A 19,332-nucleotide genomic window follows, 5' to 3' on the forward strand; every position below is an offset into this window, starting at 1 on the left:
GGTTGATGTGAGAGCTGAAAAGGCGTTGCTATACGGGTGGCTGGCGACGGCGAGTACTGCTGCAGAAGGTATGCGTTGACGGCGTCATAGTAACGGTGAGAGGTGTAGGGGGGATGGAGAGGCGGGAGGAGCGAGTCACTCCGGGGTCACCAATGTGACGGGCCGAGAGAGGAGTTGTTAACTCAAAGGCAGATTGGAAACGACTGAGTTATATATTAAGGAACACTCTTCTTTATATACAAAACCTCAAGGCAACAGGACATAGCATGTTCGAGAGACAGACAATGTTCAGAGCAAAACAGCAGACATGAATTTTCATGTTCGTTTGAGTGCGAGGGAAGAGCGAAGATACAAGCATATTATATACAAAAGGAATTATGTACAATTGTGTGACACACGGTTGGTACAGTAGGTACGAGGTATAAAGATAAATTTACTGATTTTCCAATCTTATCCCCCTACTTCATGTCTATGTGTTGTTAGGTACCACAATTATTAATGAATAGCTAATTAATAGTACTTAATGTTACTTTAAAGCTTATTATCCCGTTGACCTTGTAAACGGATTTCCCAATGACACATGCCAGGAACTAACATGCTGATCACATCATTGCCTCATGACTTGTTATTTCTATTTTGCCCTTTTTCCAATGACACCAAAATTTTGACTACGACCAGAGTAGGGAACACACCTGGTTATCTTACCCGATAACCAGGTGTGATTATTATAATGATACGTTGAATTTATAATTTGGGCAACATAGATCGGTGTTGGGGTCCGGGAGGGCATTCAGCACCCAAGTGTAAAAATCCCTGCAGTTGCACTATGAAGTAAAAGTTTTGAAATTGGAGAGCATGTTAGAAGCATAAAAGCAGGATCGAAAGTAAAGCGAAAGACTAAAAAGTAGGAGCAAGTTTGGGGCGTGGAGATGCTGCAAAACCCCTTTAGTAATAATCATATTGTAAAGAATGAGGTGCACTGACGGCACAAAACTTCTACTGGGTAATTCTGCTTCTGCCTTTAGTACCTCGCCCTCAGATTTCGTGGCAGCTACTTGTTTTGTGGGTTGAAGCGTTCTCATTCCGCTGAGGGGTCTGGATGTAATCACCCCCAACTCCTTGTATGATATTAGAGGAATTTAAACTTCCTCTGGGAAAGCATTTTGTCAGCACAAGATCAAGCTCGTCTTGCAGCAGCCTTTAACGGGAATGTATTCTTGAAGGGGTTGGAGGGAGGAAGAGTATATCGGGAGGACGATACTAAGCATGGAGCCACCAAGTAGAAGGGCGAGAGAGGAAGGTCTAAGAAGAGATTTATGGATTCAGGAAGAGAAGATATGAGAGTAGCTGGAATGGATATAAGTAGATGGAGACAGATTATTCGCAGTGCCAACCCCTGTACGGGAAGAGCCTGAAGAAAAAGAAAATTAAATATCTCAAAAGATACAATAAACGTGATAGAAAACACCATGGGAAGGAATATAAGAAAGAACCTACAAAAAAGAAATAGATTTACAGGTAACTCAAGATATGTAACAGAATGTTGATGATTTCACATTTAAAGAAAACCCGGCAATTGTTCAAAAGACAACTGATCAGAAGAAGCCTTATAGACGCAAATAAACTTTATTTGGACTCAAACTCACCCATTGTTTCCACAGAATGTATAAGTTATTCCAAAGATACACAACATCAATTAACAGAAGAAAGACAAGGCTTAATAAACATTTTCTCAGATTTCTCAAATTTACCCATTTTGCAAAATGCGCAAGGATTAACTTCAGCATCAAAACATACAACGCCAGTAGCCAGAAATGCGAGAAAACATAATAGAATAAAGAAAAATAAGACATTATTAGACTATTATAACGGTAATGCATTCAACTCAGCAAAATATCAAGATAATTCAACATAACAGGAAAGCCTGGTAAACAAAGAAATTTAATCTATCTCAGATATATTCAGAAGATGGCCCTGACATCATATTAATCAATGATCAGAGTGCAAAATGAAATAAAACTCCGAAATTGTTTGGGTAAAATACTTATATGCGAAATTTTGATTGGTGAACCTTATGTAGGAATAGCAATAACAATTACGAATGTTATTAGACAGAATTATCGATATCTCCAAAGACGACTTTTTCGCAGTACAAATTCAGGCCAACAAAGGACCATTAGTGATCTCTACAGCTTACAAGCTGCCAAGAATTAATTACAGGAGTTAATATCAAGGTTAAAATAAGAACAATTGCAATTTCATCTAAATAGAATTATAGTATCAATAACTGTTAATGTAATGCCTTATTATTATTGCAATATATTAATATTATGCCCATAGAAAGAAAAATATACCATTATGTAAATAAAACTTCTGCTAAGCCTCTCTCTGCATCATTCATACTGATACTGAACTTTCTACGCTATTCCATACTATGAATATTTAACTGACTGTCTTGTTCTATTTCAGTCATAATAAAACCTATCACCTAAACACTGTAATATGCCAAAGATAGTGATTATTTGATTCCCTGTCAAGGGAATATCGAACAGATACACATACACGCACCCACACACACCCACACATTTTATATATATATATATATATATATATATATATATATATATATATATATACATATACATATATTCAAATAAGCCATATATTTTTTGATACAATAATGTCTGGATTCTCTTAGCGACCTCGGGATCAGAGCCCCAGGCGAAATCACACAAAGACAAGAGCTTGTGACCGGCCGGGAATCGAACTCTGGTCCGGCAAACTTGTAAAGGCAGTGACTACCACTTGGCCACGTGGTAGTCACTGTCTCTACAAGTTTGCCGGACCAGGGTTCGATTCCCGGCTGGTCACAAGCTCTTGTCTTTGTGTGATTTCGCCTGGGGCTCTGATCCCGAGGTAGTTAAGAGAATCCAGACATTATTGTATCAAAAATATATGGCTTATTTGAATATGAAAAACACGTCTAAATGTGCAAAAATGTATCATATATATATATATATATATATATATATATATATATATATATATATATATATATATATATATATATATGTGTGTGTGTGCATATATACGTATTTATATCTATGTATGAATATGTATACATACATACATACATACATAGCAAGATAGACATATAAATAGATAGATAGTTGTATAGGTTAACTGGCAACCAAATTAGTAGATAGATTCAGGGAAATTAGTATAACTTTACATGCATAGACCATGTGCATGCAAAAGAAGTGCACTGGAGATGTAGGTTTGGCATCTAGCAGTGTATACTTTGAGCACCAATAAAGTCAACTTCTTAGTCATAAATTTTAAGAAAAACACATAAGCTGTACTGGTGATGGATTTACAAATGAGAGGCAATATCCTATAGTTTCTATAGCTTTAAATACCATTTGTTGACATTTCGGAGGTTTCCTGTTTTCTTTTGAATTATCCAAAGTTTGATCTATAGTACTTTTTGTTTAAATTTATAAAATATTGTAACATTTAACGAAATTTCTTATTCACATTCTGTCTATATAAGGCTCAATCTTGTAGCCTAAATACCGGCATGCTATGAAGCTACTATGTTTTGGAGGGAGAGAGATTGATATTAAAATAGAAAGATAGAAAAATAGGTGAATTCTCAATTTAAACAATTTCAAATTGTCTGCTGGTAATGAGTAATCATAATGCCATATAATATACAAGAGGATTTTATAGAATGCACCATTAAGACAGCAACTAACGCTGTTATAAATTTAGTATTGAAAAATGTGTGGATGAAATATCTTGAATGCTATACACCTTGAGATTACCAACACTTAAATTGATTATGCACAATAAAAGACATTACCTTTTATATCGTGTAACCTTAAGTAACTGGTGCTTCCGATGACATCATAACACCTATGATTTTCTCTTTCTAAATCTTTTTCGTTAATGATTGGATTCTTCAAACGCCTCAGGGACACAACTTATTGCTCCTGACGTGAATAGTTCTTGGATAACTGTCTTGAAATGAAATAATTGTGTATCTTAAATCTTTAAAAGTAATTTGAAATACCACCGATCTATTATAATTTGTGAATATTTTAAATTCTCTAACACTGAGGCGCTACATTTATTACTTTTTTTCTAAATATTTGTACAACTCTAATATCCGGTTAATTGGCAACAAGGTGTTGTTAGGCCAAAATCCTCAAAGGGCGCTCACCGTTCTGGTTGAAAGGAAACCGCTAATTGCGGCAGTATTTGGATATTTTTACAGGTTACTTGTAATGATCATGGTCAGCAGTCTTTAAGTTCTTAGGATTTCTTTACTATTGACCTTTTCTCCTTATAGATAATATGAGGTTCATTGCGTATTATATTATTTGTCTCTGAAAAGAACAACTGAAAACGCTCTGCTATTTTCAATGCAATTTATCATCATAATGATCATCTCCTCTTACGCCTATTGACGCCAAGGGCCTCGATTAGATTTCACCAGTCGTTTCTATCCTGAGTTTTTGAATTAATAGTTCTCCATTCATCATCTCCCACTTCACGCTTTATAGTCCTCAGCCATGTAGGCCTGGGACTTCTAACTCTTCTAGTGCCTTGCGGAGCCCAGTTGAAAGTTTGGTGAACTAATCTATCTTGGGGAGTGCATGCCCAAACCATCTCCATCTATTTGTTGTTGTTGTTGAAGATTGCCTTGCCCTTTTGGCCAGACACGGGCTCTTGCAATCTGGCAGTCCCTAGGTGTTTTGGTAGGATTTATTGGGATAGGTAGTTGGGATGGGGGATATTCTGCAACTTTTATTTTAGGATATTGGGATAGGTTTTGGGTTGTGATGGGTTTGTTTTAAGAAGGAAGTGGGTGACTGCGGGAAGGGGATATCCTTCACAAGAGCCCACTGGCTCCAGTCTTTAGTTAGAGAAAAAGAGTTATAGTAGTAAGTCCCGATAAGTAGGAGAGCTGGGAAGGAGTTGAAAAGTTTTAGTCGGAGACATTGGTATAGGTGAAGTAAAAAAACTTCGTAGTGATTGAGCTTAAGTTATAAGGTGGAGGGATAGTGTGAGATTTCAGCTGAGTAAGAGAGAGCTGAAAGGAGGGAGTTGTAGCAGCTTGAGTAGTAGAGAAAGGATGGAATAAAAAATTCCTGTACCTGTAAATCTAGAAAAAAATAATAGAAATAAAGAGTTACTTATGATTGAAATTATTGAGACATATCGAAAAGTGGTTGGGAGGAATACCTGAACTGAGGAGAGAGAGATTAAAGTGAAAAAAGATGCTGGATACCAAAAAGACCGCCGACGGCTCTGCTCCCATCTTCAACGTTGAAGAAAGGACGGGAAGGCAAAACTGTCTCCTTATAAGGAGTGCGAGTTGTTGCCCTCAGCCGCCAGCACCCGTTCTGACTCCAGCAAGGGAGATGAGCTGAAAGGAGAGAGAGAGAGAGAGAGAGAGAGAGAGAGAGAGAGAGAGAGAGAGAGAGAGAGAGAGAGAGAGAGAGAGAGATGTTGGAAGTCAAAAAGACCGTCGACGACTCCGCCCCATTTTCAAGATTGAAAACAGGATGAGAGGACAAAACTGTCTCCTTATAAGGAGTACGAGTTGTTGCCCCCAGCCGCCAACAATCGTTCTGATACCAACATAGAAGGTGAAGGGGGGATAAGAAGGTTGCTTAGATTGCCGATTGGCACTGTTGCAACGTTATCTCGGTGGAGGGTAGCTGCGGAGAAAGGCTGAGAGGGTATCATGATTGTCAATTATGTGTTTGACAATTGCTGTTGCAGTTGCAGGATTATTGGGGTTAAGATCCTGCCGAAGTAGGCTTGTTTCCTGACATTGCTGTAGGTAGTGCTGTAGAGGTTCTTCTGTGTCTTGATTGCAAGGTCTTATTGGTCTATGCTGTGCTGCTGGGTTTTCGCCGTTGTCTAAGATAATTTGCCAGCTGCATAGATATCCCAGTCGCAGTCTGCAGATGATAACTGCATCCTGGCGGGGTGTTTGTCTTGCAATTGGGTGTGGTAATATGTTTGTAGCTTCAATATACCACTTTGCAGATCTTGATCCATCCAGGAAAGCTCGCCTTACTTCACTTGTCTTTTGGATGTTACAGTAGGCAGCCATTTGATTCTTGATGTTTTTTAGTGAAGGTTGCAGAGTTATGCTAATAGTCTGGCACATCAAGGCCGATTTGGCTAGGTGGTCGGCCTCGTCGTTGCCAGAGATTCCGGTATGGCTTGGAATCCAATTCAAGGTTACTTGCCTGTTGTTGCTTTGGTGGAACAAGGCTAGGAATTGAATAGCAGTGATGAGGTAAACATTCTCTGTGGGTTCTTTGTTGCTGGGGGCTAGAATGGCTCCTCTGGAATCTGTATGGATCGTTATGTTTCCATCTTGTTGATTGGCAGAGTGTTCTAGAGCTTTTGCAATAGCTACTAGTTCAGTTTGCAATGTGGAGGCGTGGTTGGAAAGTCTCCAGTTTTCTCTGTATCCTGATGTAGAGAGCCGCTGCAGGGATTGCATGGTCTTCTGATCCATCCGTATAGTAGATGTAAGGCGCAGGTGTGTTCCTGGTTGCATTCTTTGCAGCTTCAGTGAGTTGCTCTGGTGTGCAGAGGGCCTTGCTTGCCGCTGGTAGGATGGTGAAGTTGTATTTGATAGGGTCCTGAGCCCATGGGGCAGGAGAGCTGTAGCCATCATGCCTTTGTTGTCCCTTGGTTTTGTGGGCCTCATTTTGCTTCTGCATCCTTCTGAGTGTATCTAGTAGTTTCTTTGCATGGGAGTTTGGCAGGTCCAGTTCTTCAGCAAGAGGTAGAAGCCTTTTTAATTTGTTGTTGAGTGGGCTTTTTCTGTCTGCGATGATTGACTTGAATATAATGCTGCTATTCCTAATGTCAATCCTAGCTGACAGGGGAATTAGGTTGGTTTCTGATCTGAGTAAGCAGAGTCTAGTCCACATTGGAGAGCCACCGATGAGTCTCATGGCGTTGTTTTGGACTACTTCCAATAAGGCTTTTTGAGTGTCAGTCAGTGCAGGGAGTGTGGGTGCTGCATAATCAATGTGGGAACGAATTGCTTGTAGATAAAACGGTCTTAGGAGGTTGTTTGATACTCCTTGTTTTATGGAGGTCATTCGCCTCATGGCTGATAGACGAATCTTTGTCTTCTCTCTGAGGCAGGTTACTTCATTAGCTGGTGATAGGGTTTTGCTAATGATTACCCCAAGGTACATGAATTGACTCACCCATTCAATGGCTTCACCCCTCAGTGTGAAATTCTGAGGGTTTTGCGGGTGTCTTATAGTCATGGCTTTGGTTTTGTCTGTGTTGATCTTTAGGCCAAGTTCATTGCATTTGGCTTGGATAAGGTCAAGTACTTTTTGAGTAGCATTTCTTGCGTGTGCTTTGTGTGGACATACGATGCATATATCGTCGGCATATATGAAGATTTCCACTCCATTTGGGAGGTTTAAAGTGGCTAAGTTCTCCATTAGTAGATTGAAAAGATAACGGCTTAATATGCCTCCTTGTGGTGTTCCGTTTTCTAGAGGGATGAAATCGGTGGTTTTTCCTTGGAAAGTGACTCTGGCTTCTCGGTTTAGTGTGTAGTTCCGAATTCAGGCTAGTAAGTGTCCTTTAACCCTTTTTTCAACAAGTGTGAAGAGTATAGCTGGCGAGCTGGCTAGCTCAAAAGCTTTCTCGAGATCGAGGAATATGACAAAGGCTTTTTTGTCCTTAATTGTTGAGAGGACATCTGTGATGCATTCTTGAGTGCCTATGCCACTTCTGTAGGCATATAGGCGGTGATGTAGTTGGCCTATTTTCCACAGCAGTCTGTTGAGTACCATTCTCTCAGCTACTTTCTCAGTGCAGCTTATCAAAGCTATGGGCCGGTAGGTGTCTGGTTCCTTGGGTTTTGGAATTGGTTTGGTGTCCTGCTGGATCCATGTGGTTGGGCGTAGTCTTTCTGTGTGCGTCCTGTTGATCAAATGCAAATAAACCAGCTTGGCGTGGTTTCCCATGTTCCTCAGCATGCTGCATGTGATGAGGTCGGCTCCAGGGGCAGTGTCCTTCCTGCCTTTTGCGAGGGCCGTGTTAAGTTCCTCCATGGTGTAGGGGTGGTCAGTATCATCTACCATGTTGCAGGCGGCTTCAATGATGTTGTTCCTGATTGGGAGCAGTATTCTCTGTCTGTTTATAGTTTGTAGAGGTAGGTTGATGCTTTGTGCTCTGTCTGCAAATTTGTTGGCAATCCTATTGGCTTCAGCTAATGGGTCTGGGTGTGTTATACTTCCCAGAGACTTTATTAAACCAGCCCCATATCTTGGTTAGGGATGTGCTGAAGTTGACTTCATGGCACCATGAGTACCATTTGTCTGTTTTTACTTCCAGTGATACTTGCACAGAATGTTTGATGATCTCCACAAGTAAATTGTGTAGCTCGTCAGTTCTATGTCTTCTGAGAAGTTTTCTGGTCCTGTTTATTCTGGCATTCATTTCTTTGAAGCGACTGTTATAGTACCAGGCATCGGCGTGTTTCTTCTCGGAGTTATTTTTTTGAGGCATGGAAACTCTGGCTGGTGCCTCTAGTTGTTTGTTGAAGTCGAGTGATGGGATGGAGATATCATTGTGAGGGTTTTTGATGTATTCCCAAGCCTACTCAGTCATAGCTGTTTCGAATTTTTCCCAGTTAGCAAACTCTGGGTTCCACCTTTTTGGGGTGGAGGAGGAGAGGGGTATTTCTCCAGTTCGAGTCTAACTTCAATGGCAAAATGATCACTCGTTATTACAGGATGTAGTTGCCATTTGGCGCCTCTTTGTATGGCACTGGAGAGGAAGGTGAGATCTAGGCGACCTTCTTTTAGATGGGTGGCTTCTGTGACGTGGTTAAGCAGTGCTCCATCAGGATATTCTTGTAATAGGGCATGCAAGTGTCTGCCTGTTTGATTTGCTTCTGATATTGAGTTCAGGAACTGGTGGTGGGCGTTGAAATCGCTTGCAATTATTGAGTCATCCTCGGAGGCTGTGGCGAAGAGCGCCTCCGCATTGATGCTTTTTGCTGGGGACTTGTAGATGTTGTGGACTGTTAGAGTATGAGTCTCTGCCTCTGTCCCACAGTCTATGCTTGGTACTACTTTGGAGGGGATGCTGCTTTTGACAAGGGTGGTTAGTCCTCTTGGTGTTGGTGATAGATACGTTGTGTATACTTTGTATCCTGAGAACGCAAATGGTATGTTCTCATTAAGCAGAGTTTCTTGCAATACAATAATGTCAGGGTCTTGCACTAAAGTTTGAGATTGGAGGAATGCAAACTTGTTCCGAAGTCTGCAAACGTTCCATTGGAGCACTTTCACTTGGGTGTTTTGGTTATTGTGAGTGGTTGTATTAGGGTCGTTTGCAGGAGGGTCTACGAAGTGAATTGAGCTTTAAGTTCAAGGGCGGCGTTGTCAAAAACGAAGTCATCAAGAGACTACTGGGTGAATTTAATTTTGCGTGATCGCAAGAAGTTGCGAAGGATGTTACTGATGGCGGCTAGAAGAGCATCCATAGGGCAAGCAGAGAGGTCATACTCATTTCATTGCTGTCAATAATTGGAGGGCGTTTGGAGGGGCGTGAGGTGGTTGGTTGGCTTGTGACAGTGGAGCTAGGTAGGTTGGGGAATTCTTTTAAGGAGTGAGAAGTGTTGGGTGTGTGAGTTACAGGTGCGGAGGAGGATGAAGTAGGTCTTTTTGGCTGGGTGGCAGTGGGAGGATTGGGTGGAGAGGTAAATCTTAGAGGTGAGGGAGTGCGAGGAGTACGGGACGGGGATCGTTTTGCCTTGGGAGGAGGTCTGGGAGGACGTTGAGGTTTAGGTGCTGGAGGGGGAGCTGGAGGAGAGGGAAGTTCGGGAATGGCATGTCTGGAGGGGTTAGGATTTGGTTGGGATGTGCGGTTGGATGGTGGAGGGTTGTGGTTGGTTGGAGGTGGCTGCGTTCGACGTGGCTTACGTGGGTGGAGGTTGCATTGGCGGTCTGCTCCTTGGCGGTCTGCGATACGCTGAAGTCTGTAGGGACATCTGTCATGCCAAGCATGATGAGATCCTCTGCAGTTCGGGCAGTAGGCGGTGGTTTTGTGTCCTTCCTTGTGCCTGGCAATGCAGTGGGCAGTAGGGTGCTGTCTGCTGCTGCAAACTCCACTGATCTCCGGACCTATGCAGCGGCTCTTGTGGTGGCCAAACTTCTGGCATCGGAAGCATCTTAGCGGTTCTTTGATGTACTCCTCGGTGCGGAATGTACCCCAGAGGCCGAAGGAGAGTTGAGGAGGACGAGGTCCTTTGAATACAGCCTCCAACTTGTGGGATCTCCCTCCGGCCTTCCCTTCACATCTTTTGACAGTGATGATGGAGGGATGTTGGAGCACAGGCTCAAGTGGCAGGTTGAGATCATACACTATGATGATAGTGGTGGGCCTTTCGTTAAGGTCGAGCTTGAGCACATTATCCTGCTGCTCAAGGAAGGTCTTGGTGGGCTGATCTTTATCTGTAATGACTAGCTGTCCCCTGCGGTTTGGACGTATAGTCATGTTCAGGTGAGGGTTGCTGGATTCCTTGGCGACAACAACAGCATAGGATGTCATGCTGAGTCCTGGAGTAAGCCTAAACTTCGTGTCATCTGTAGTTTGCTGTGAAGGTGGCTGTTGAGTGGGGTTATTATCGGTGTCCACTTCTTCTTGGGCTGCTGGTGGGTGATTTGAGGTCTGTCTTGGATGGTCTCTCGAGGTTCCTGGGACTGGTTCCGTTGCAGGAGACTTTGGCAAGTTCTTGTGACTCCTCAAGGTGAGACATCTTGGCTTTTTAATTCTTCCTTTCTCCACTCTAGTTCGAGGGGAGGAGGTGGGGATAGGGGAAGAACCCTTTCCTGCCATCCCAGACACACGATGGTAGTCTTCATCTGTCGAACGGTGCTTGGTTTCAGGTTTTTCTCAATAAAAAAAAAAGAAAAATAAAGAAAAAAGAAGTGTCAAGGCACAGTTCAATTTATGAACTCGCTAACACTTGATAAAATCTAAGGGCAAAGGACCGAAGATTTCAGTTACTCGCTGTTATAACTGCTTGATCTCCATCTACCACTCACTATGACCTCATCCACATTCGGCACTCCAGTAATAGTCTTATAGTTTCATTTCTAGTCCTGTTTTGCCACTTAATTCCCAATGTCCTTCCAAGGGCTTTGTTCTCATATCTACAAAATCTGTTGGATAATGTTTCATTATCATACCACGACTCATGTTCATATAATACAGTAACACTGATCTCACTAAAATGATATATAGCCTTATTTCATAAGGAATGTCAGGCGATTTGATTTCTAAATTTTACCTAACCTAGCCAATGTCTGATTTGCTTTTTCAATCTTTCCTTAAACTCAAATTTTAAAGATCCTGTATTAGGGACCATGGTTCCTAAATATTTAAATGATTCCACCTCATTAATCCTTTCTCCTTCCATTGATATTTTATCTTCCATTGTATATTCTCTTCTCATCATTTGTCTTTCTTCTATTTATTTTGAGCCAAAACTCTTGTGATATTTCATGCATTCTGGTAAGCAAGCTTTGGAAGTCCTGTGTTGTTTTGCTAATAGGAACAGCGTCATCAGCATACTCTAGGTCAGATAATTTCCTGTTACTAATCCAGTCATCTCCAACTATTCTATGCATTACAAAATCCATGAGGAGGATAAACAACATAGGTGACAACACATTACCTTGGAGGACTCCTCTGTTCACTGGAAATTCATTTGATAGGACTCCACTAACATTAACTTTGCTTTTGCTATGCTCATGAACATACTTGATACAATTTTGATATTTAAGAGGAGCTCCATAATAACGCAGCACTCTCCACACAATTGTCCGGTGCACACTATCAAAGGCTTTTTTATAGTCCACAAATGCCATCATAAGAGGATATTTTTATTCTACACTTTGGTGTACCACATGTCTTAAAATATAAATTTTGTCAGTACAACTTCTCCCTTTTCTAAATCCTGCTTGTCCATCTCTCAGCTTTTCATCAATTTTTCTCTCGTCTCTTTAGAAAAAGCATACTATATATTTTAATGACAACTGGCGTAGGTGTGATGCTTCTGTAATTATTTCAATCAGCCAGATCTTCTTTTTTTTATATATGTGAATGCATTTATATTCCAGAAAATTATCAGCATAAGAATAGGACTACTGTCTGTGTTATCAATGAAATGCAAATATTTTTAGGTTTTTGAATTTGCAAGAATGTGCAACATAAAAGGCAAATGATCGATTGATAGGGAGTATTTCATAAATAAAAACAGATTAGACAATAATTTCTTATATTCTTTCTTTATAACAAAGCTATGAAGATTCCACATGCATAGATAGGCAGAAATCAATTACTTTTCGTATCCCGAGAGAAAACTACCTAACTGAAAGTACTAAGGTGATCTGCTTTTTGTTCCAGGTACCTCTTCAGGAAGCCGAGTCCAAAGAAGACTTTTCAAATTCCCGGGGTTATTGTGGACGTAAGTAGCAAGACTTTATAGGCTTCTTAAATATCCACGACAGTATTTGTTATATGATAGATTCCCTTTCGTTTTATTATTGGGATTCCCCATAAGGGAATACTATTGTTTTTGGTAGTATTATTATTATTTTTTCCGCGGGTTTTTTTTCGCAAGAAATCTGAAATAATTATCATAGGTAGCCTATGGTAAGAATATGCCATAGACCCAGTTTAAGTGACCTTGACCTACTTTTCAAGGTCAAAGGGGCTTTTAAAGGCAAAATTTGTAAAATTTGAAATTGCCATTAGGCCTAAAGTATAAGCCGTATGGCTAAGGGCCTTATGGATAATAATACAGAGGTAAATCCCCAGATATTGCCCTACTTTAATGCAAGTAGGTCAAGGTCAAGGTCGCTAATGGCCAAACCGGCTCAAAACAGGTTTGTTTCCGAGATCTCAAAAACCGGAAGGCCCAGAGCCCTGATCTTAGTGGCATATGATGCCCTATATATTTATCTAAGGTTAGCTTAACTTTTGTAGCGACTGCTTAATTACTTTTTTTTTTTTAATATAGATTTTTAACTATTTTTGACATTGCAGAAATCGTGACTTTGGCAATTTCTCCATGAAATACTGGTTTTTGGTCATAGCATGCTATAGTAAACTACCCCAAACATATGCATAAAACCTCCAAATAACTGTCAAATTTGACCTTGACCCCCATTTTCAAGGTCATTTGGCTATTTCATGGAGAAATATTAACGTAGGCTAAAGGTGATGCTTTGTTGACCCCCCCCCCCCCCTCCCATTGGCACATGCTCTTTTAGGATATGGGGTCAAATTTAACCCGTGACCTTCACATGACCTTGTAAGTGCCCATTGTCTTCAAGTTCAAAGGTCAATTTCTCTATATTTGTCATATTTGCCTATGTTTTACCTCCATATACCTGCTATTATACAGATAAATTGCTTTATAATAGTTTGTTAACATAACTCAAAATTTAGTCAAGGGGTCATTAGGCCAATAAACCATTACACAATATCTTTTACTGATTGACGAAAGCATTTCCACACCTATTTTGCTGGGGAATCCTCCGCCACTGGCTTTAGCCAGTTGCAGTCTAGTTATTATTATTATTATTGTTATTATTATTATTATTATTATTATTATTATTATTATTATTATTATTATTATTTTGTCAATCGCAGTCTGTAGACGCTGATGATTTTTAGAGTGGGTTACGGGATTATTATTATTATTATTATTATTATTATTATTATTTTGTCAATCGCAGTCTGTAGAGGCTGATGGTTTTTAGAGTGGGTTACGGGATTATTTTTATTATTTTCTATTATTATTATTATTATTATTATTATTATTATTATTATTATTATTATTATTATTTTGTCAATCGCAGTCTGTAGAGGCTGATGGTTTTTAGAGTGGGTTACGGGACTATTTTCATCATTTTCTATTATTATTATTATTATTATTATTATTATTATTATTATTATTATTATTATTATTATTATTATTACTGTATTGCCCTGTTTTACAGCAATTATTTTGTTTGGTGACAAGTGCAGAGAGAAGCGGTATCAATTGCATTCAACAAACCTTGGTCAAACTCTCAAAAACTCAAACAAAAACCTCGTCAAACCACTGGATAGCCATAATCCTTTCTTACAAATAGATAACATTAGCCTTTCCGACCACTGGGATAGCCAAACTTTGATTGCTAGTCATGGGTTGAATAGTGATGAGTTAGCTATGTATCTACGTATAACTACCAATAAATCTTTCTCTTTTCCTGATCCTTTTTATTTCAAATATAAGATGATTGTTACCGATTTACTGTTACAAGTTGATGTAGTGATTATGTGTCACCAGATATTGGGAATTAAATAAAACGTCATGTGGCCAACAACTTGTTAACTGTATGATATGGAAGTGTAGAATTACACACACACATACACAGACATATATATATATATATATATATATATATATATATATATATATATATATATATGTACATAAATATGTATATATATATATATATATATATATATATATATATATGTACATAAATATGTATATATATATATATATATATATATATATATATATATATATATATATGTACATAAATATGTATATATATATATATATATATATATATATATATATATATATCATACATACATACATACATACATACATACATACATACATACTGTATACATATGCGTACATACAAACAGTAAATCAAAGACTTGAATGCTGTTCATATTATACCATAGACGATCTGTTGTTGCTTAATTAAAGCAACTTACAAAACCTTGGATTTTGTCTAATCTTAAAATGGAATTGAATACACATTATATATATAATTGTTACCGTCTTTAGTCAGAAATTTTAATTAAAAGAACTTATTTAAAGCATTTAAGGCTCATGTTGGACATAGAAAATTAATGAATGAGTAAATATATAGAATTTTGGCCAATCAACCCTGTGTAAGGGCAGCGTAGACCAACTAGCGCGGAAAGTACTATACTATTTCATCTGTTTCGTCTCTTTTTTTAATTTTTCTATAAGTTTCATATGAAATATCTATTTTAATGTAGTTACTGCTCTTAAGATATTCTATTTAATTGTTCATTACTTTTCTTGTTGCTTATTTATTTTCTTGTTTCCCTTCCTTGCTGGGATATTTTTCTCTGTTGGAGCTCTTGGGCTTATTGTATCCTTCTTTTCCAATTAGGGTATCTTAGGTAATAATAATAATAATGATAATAATAACAATAATAATAATAATAATAATAATAATAATAAAACCTAATATTGCCAAGCAGCTACTAATGCGAAAATTATATGTATGTTATTCATTCACATCTAAATAAAATTGAGGTCTAAATTTAAAGAAATAAATTCCTTTCAAAAGGGCCATAAAGGGATCAATAATAACACCTTCACTTAAAACCTCATTGACATCATTCAAGGGAAGACTACTATCTTAAGTATTCTTGTGGAGTAAAAGTTGTATACCCTTAATCTAGTGTAATCAACTGCAATGTTTCAAATGTTGTTGATTCTTTACTAAAATGTTTACAAATATTTTTCATGTGATTGGAAATTAGTCTCCATGAAGAATAGACAATTATAGATCTTGTTTCTAGCCCCAGAATAACATTTACAGAACTTCATCTCTGGTCACTTCAAGTTTAAACTCTTTAGACGGCTTCATGCATTGATTGATATCAATGAATAAGTTTCAATCTTGGATACTTGTGAAAATCTCAGACATATTTAACCACAGCCCAAAAAAAAAAAAAAAAAAAAAAAAAATAATAATAATTTTTCAGTTAGCAATGGATAATTAGTAAAGTTTATTTGGATAATTATACTTCTAAATCATAGACCAGAAAAGTTTACATTTAGTTCATTAAAGCTGATTTAAAGAAAAATACTTTGCTCTACACTGAAATCTTGCAAAACATGGTCAACCATTTTCAGTTCAATTTGAAATATACAAGTACTTATTTAAACTTAATCTTGATTCTTTTCTAAAGTGACTCTCAAACTCTTGTTTTTGGTTTCACCAGTTCAAAAATAAAATTCATAGATACATATGTTTGGTAAGATCATATCCAAACTAAAATTCATAAAGGTTAAATTCAGAAGTTTTATTTTGACCATTTAATACAATTTCATATACTTTTTGTAATTATTAGCTTTTGAGTAGATAAAAAGCAGGAAACCCTAATTCTGAATGACTGCGTGATCCAAGCATGATTACCTGTTTACGAAAGACTCAGAGGTTCAACAATTACAAGTTAGGAAAACATGCTGAACGAAGGAAGGATAAGAGACTAAAGCGTGAAAGCAGGTAAGAAAGTGTTTGTATGTGGACTGTATACAAGAGAGAGAGAGAGAGAGAGAGAGAGAGAGAGAGAGAGAGAGAGAGAGAGAGAGAGAGAGAGAGAGAGAGAGAATTATGCTTTAATAACGTACTGGTCCTGGCAATTAAAGCCTTCTCCCCCCCGCCCCCCCCCCCCTTAACCACTGTTCTCACGTGACATGAATGAATTTCGGCATTCCCTCCTGCTTTTGCTCTTTAATTAAAGTCTTCACAATTGGGCTATTGTAACGCAGCACTCTACTTTGACTTATGGGAGAAAACTGAGATTGATTGACCGTAAGTTAGAATAAAAGGTGTTAATTATGCGTGAGCTTTGTACTTCCTCCAGAAGAAAATTAAATCGGCGGTAACCTAACTTGTAGAAATAACTCTACAGCCCATGAAAAATTCTTAGAGGGAAAAAAAGAATATATCATTTTATTTGCTCGCCTTAATACAAGATCTCTCCGAGAATTATGAATGTTTGACCTTAAGTGGAATGACACGCTTTTCTCTGATGTGAATAAATCAGTGGCGGGATGGATAAATAAAAGGTTAATGAATAAGTGTCCGGGGGTGAATTATAGGTATGTATTATTAATAGCCTTAATGAACGTTTTGGTATCTTATTTACTTGAGCATTTCGGATCGTTTATCACTGTAAGTCTTCAATTTAAGGAGAAACGAACGAAGAAGACTTTTCCTTCTGTTCTGGGATTTGAATAGAGAAATTGAGAGATAACTATTGTTATTTATAATACATATATATTTGTTAAAAGTTACCAGAAGATTATATGAGTGAATAAGAGGTAATAAAGCAACAAGTATACACACATACACATACATATGTATATATATATATACGTGTGTATATATACGTACATAAATACATACATACATTTATGTATATATATATATATATATATATATATATATATATATATATATATATATATATATATAGATAGATAGATATACAGTAGATAGATAGATATATGTATGTATGTTTTTCTGTATTTAATATACTTATCTATCTATATATACCAATACACAACAAACCCACACTATCTATCTATCTACTTATCTATCTATCTATCTATCTATCTATCTATATATTTTAATAAAAAAAATCTTACTATATTATAAATATCTAATCTAGAAGGAAACTATTAAATCTATTTCATCGAACAATAGTTAGATAAAATCTGATAAGTAGTCTCCCACAATTTGATTAATAAAACTGGTGATGGGTGTCTCTTTTCTTTGACTTTAAAAGCAAAATTCTGATGGAGGCAAAACATCATTACAGCATTTGTGGGAGTTTAATGGAATCCTCATCAAAGTTTCGTGAGAAATGGGTCTAATGCGGATACGAATGTACATATGCACATACATGTTGAATATATAAATATATATATATATATTTATTTTCTCCATTCTTCTTAAAGGGCGTTGATAGCCACCAATATTCAGCCTCTTCCCTATAGGCCCAACCTCCTGACCAACTTAGTCCAAATTCTATATTATTATTATTATTATTATTATTATTATTGTTATTATTATTATTATTATTATTACTAGCCAAGCTACAACCCTAGTTGGAAAAGAAAGATGCTATAAGCCCAAGGGCTCCAAAAGGGAAAATAGCCCAGTGAGGAAATGAAATAAGGAAATAAATAAATAATGGAAGATATGGAAGAGTTAACCCTTTAAAGCAATATCTCCTCCATTCCGACTTGTCCAAGTCGTAACAATGCCACTTGGAAAAGCTTTTCTTATCCATCCAAACTATGTAAATGCTCCAAGGAAATCAGTTTTCATAGCACGATTATATCACTAACAAACAAACCAGCAAAAGTTAAATACCGAAATTTTCCAATTCCTGCAAAATTAATTACATTAGTTTAATCATATAGGGAAAAAATTAAAATGACCATTAGCAAAGTTAGGCACTTTGACAGGAGTGCCATGTATAAATTTCCCAACATATTATGCATACGAGGTGCGCCAATCGCAGAATCCCGGCCTTCTCTGATATTCACAGCTTACTCTGTTCATGATACATGTAATTTGCAATTAATTTTCCAGTACATCTGTGCTAATGTAGTTCTGGATCCCGTCTATCAGCGACTTCATTTTGCAATCTGACATTGATGACAATGGTTAATGATATCATTTGATGAAATGAAAGTATTAAATTCACCGTGTCATGAGGTAAAAATCACATATGGAAAATAATTTCACCATTTACGAGGAGTGGCTCAAATAGCATATTTTATATCGTGCGCTTTTCAGGCAGTCTTTATTGATTTATCTACCTTTTAGATGGATTTATTTATTTATTTATTTTTTTTTTTTTTTTTTTTTTTTTTTTTTTTTTTTTGATATAATTATCTAGGTCTGCTGATAGAAAAAATCGCCAAATAACAAAAAGATTCCGGGAATTCTAAAATAATACGTTGTCAAGAACAAATAATTACTGTGTAAGATCTTCCAAAAGTTAATATTTATTCGTTAACTAAGCAATGGAAAGCTGAATTACTCCTTCACAGATTCCCTCGATTCCTTAATCATACCTTTCACTTGGAACGAAAACTTACACAGTCATATAATTCATAAAGTTGTATTCGTAAGTCAAGATAATTGTTTTCGTTATACAATTAAAGTAATGTGGAACTCTATTGTTGTACGGTTTTTTTTTTTATTTATTTATTTATTTTATTTTTTTTTTGTCAAGGAAAGTTTATCCATCGTCTGTCTATATTTTCCTATTTCCAATTTATTCAGAGAAACCAATCACCAATATACTTGACAAAAAATCATCCTTCCGGAAAGAAGTTTCAATAGTTAAACGTTGAAGTAGTAGTCATAATGAATTTTTTTTTTCTTTTGAATATTTGAGTCAGAA

The 19,332-nt window shown here is 37.3% G+C and overlaps 1 protein-coding gene across 1 annotated transcript in view; it reads left to right on the forward strand.

The window, feature by feature from the left end:
* LOC137628400 (uncharacterized) overlaps positions 1-19,332 on the forward strand; it is a 345,910-nt gene that overhangs the window by 115,912 nt on the left and 210,666 nt on the right. Inside the window, exon 3 of the mRNA XM_068359550.1 lies at positions 12,481-12,541. Within this exon, the coding sequence (XP_068215651.1) occupies positions 12,481-12,541 (61 nt within the window). The remainder of the gene's footprint in view (positions 1-12,480; positions 12,542-19,332) is intronic.

Source organism: Palaemon carinicauda, chromosome 36, assembly GCF_036898095.1.
Source record: "Palaemon carinicauda isolate YSFRI2023 chromosome 36, ASM3689809v2, whole genome shotgun sequence".
NCBI lineage: Eukaryota > Metazoa > Arthropoda > Malacostraca > Decapoda > Palaemonidae > Palaemon > Palaemon carinicauda.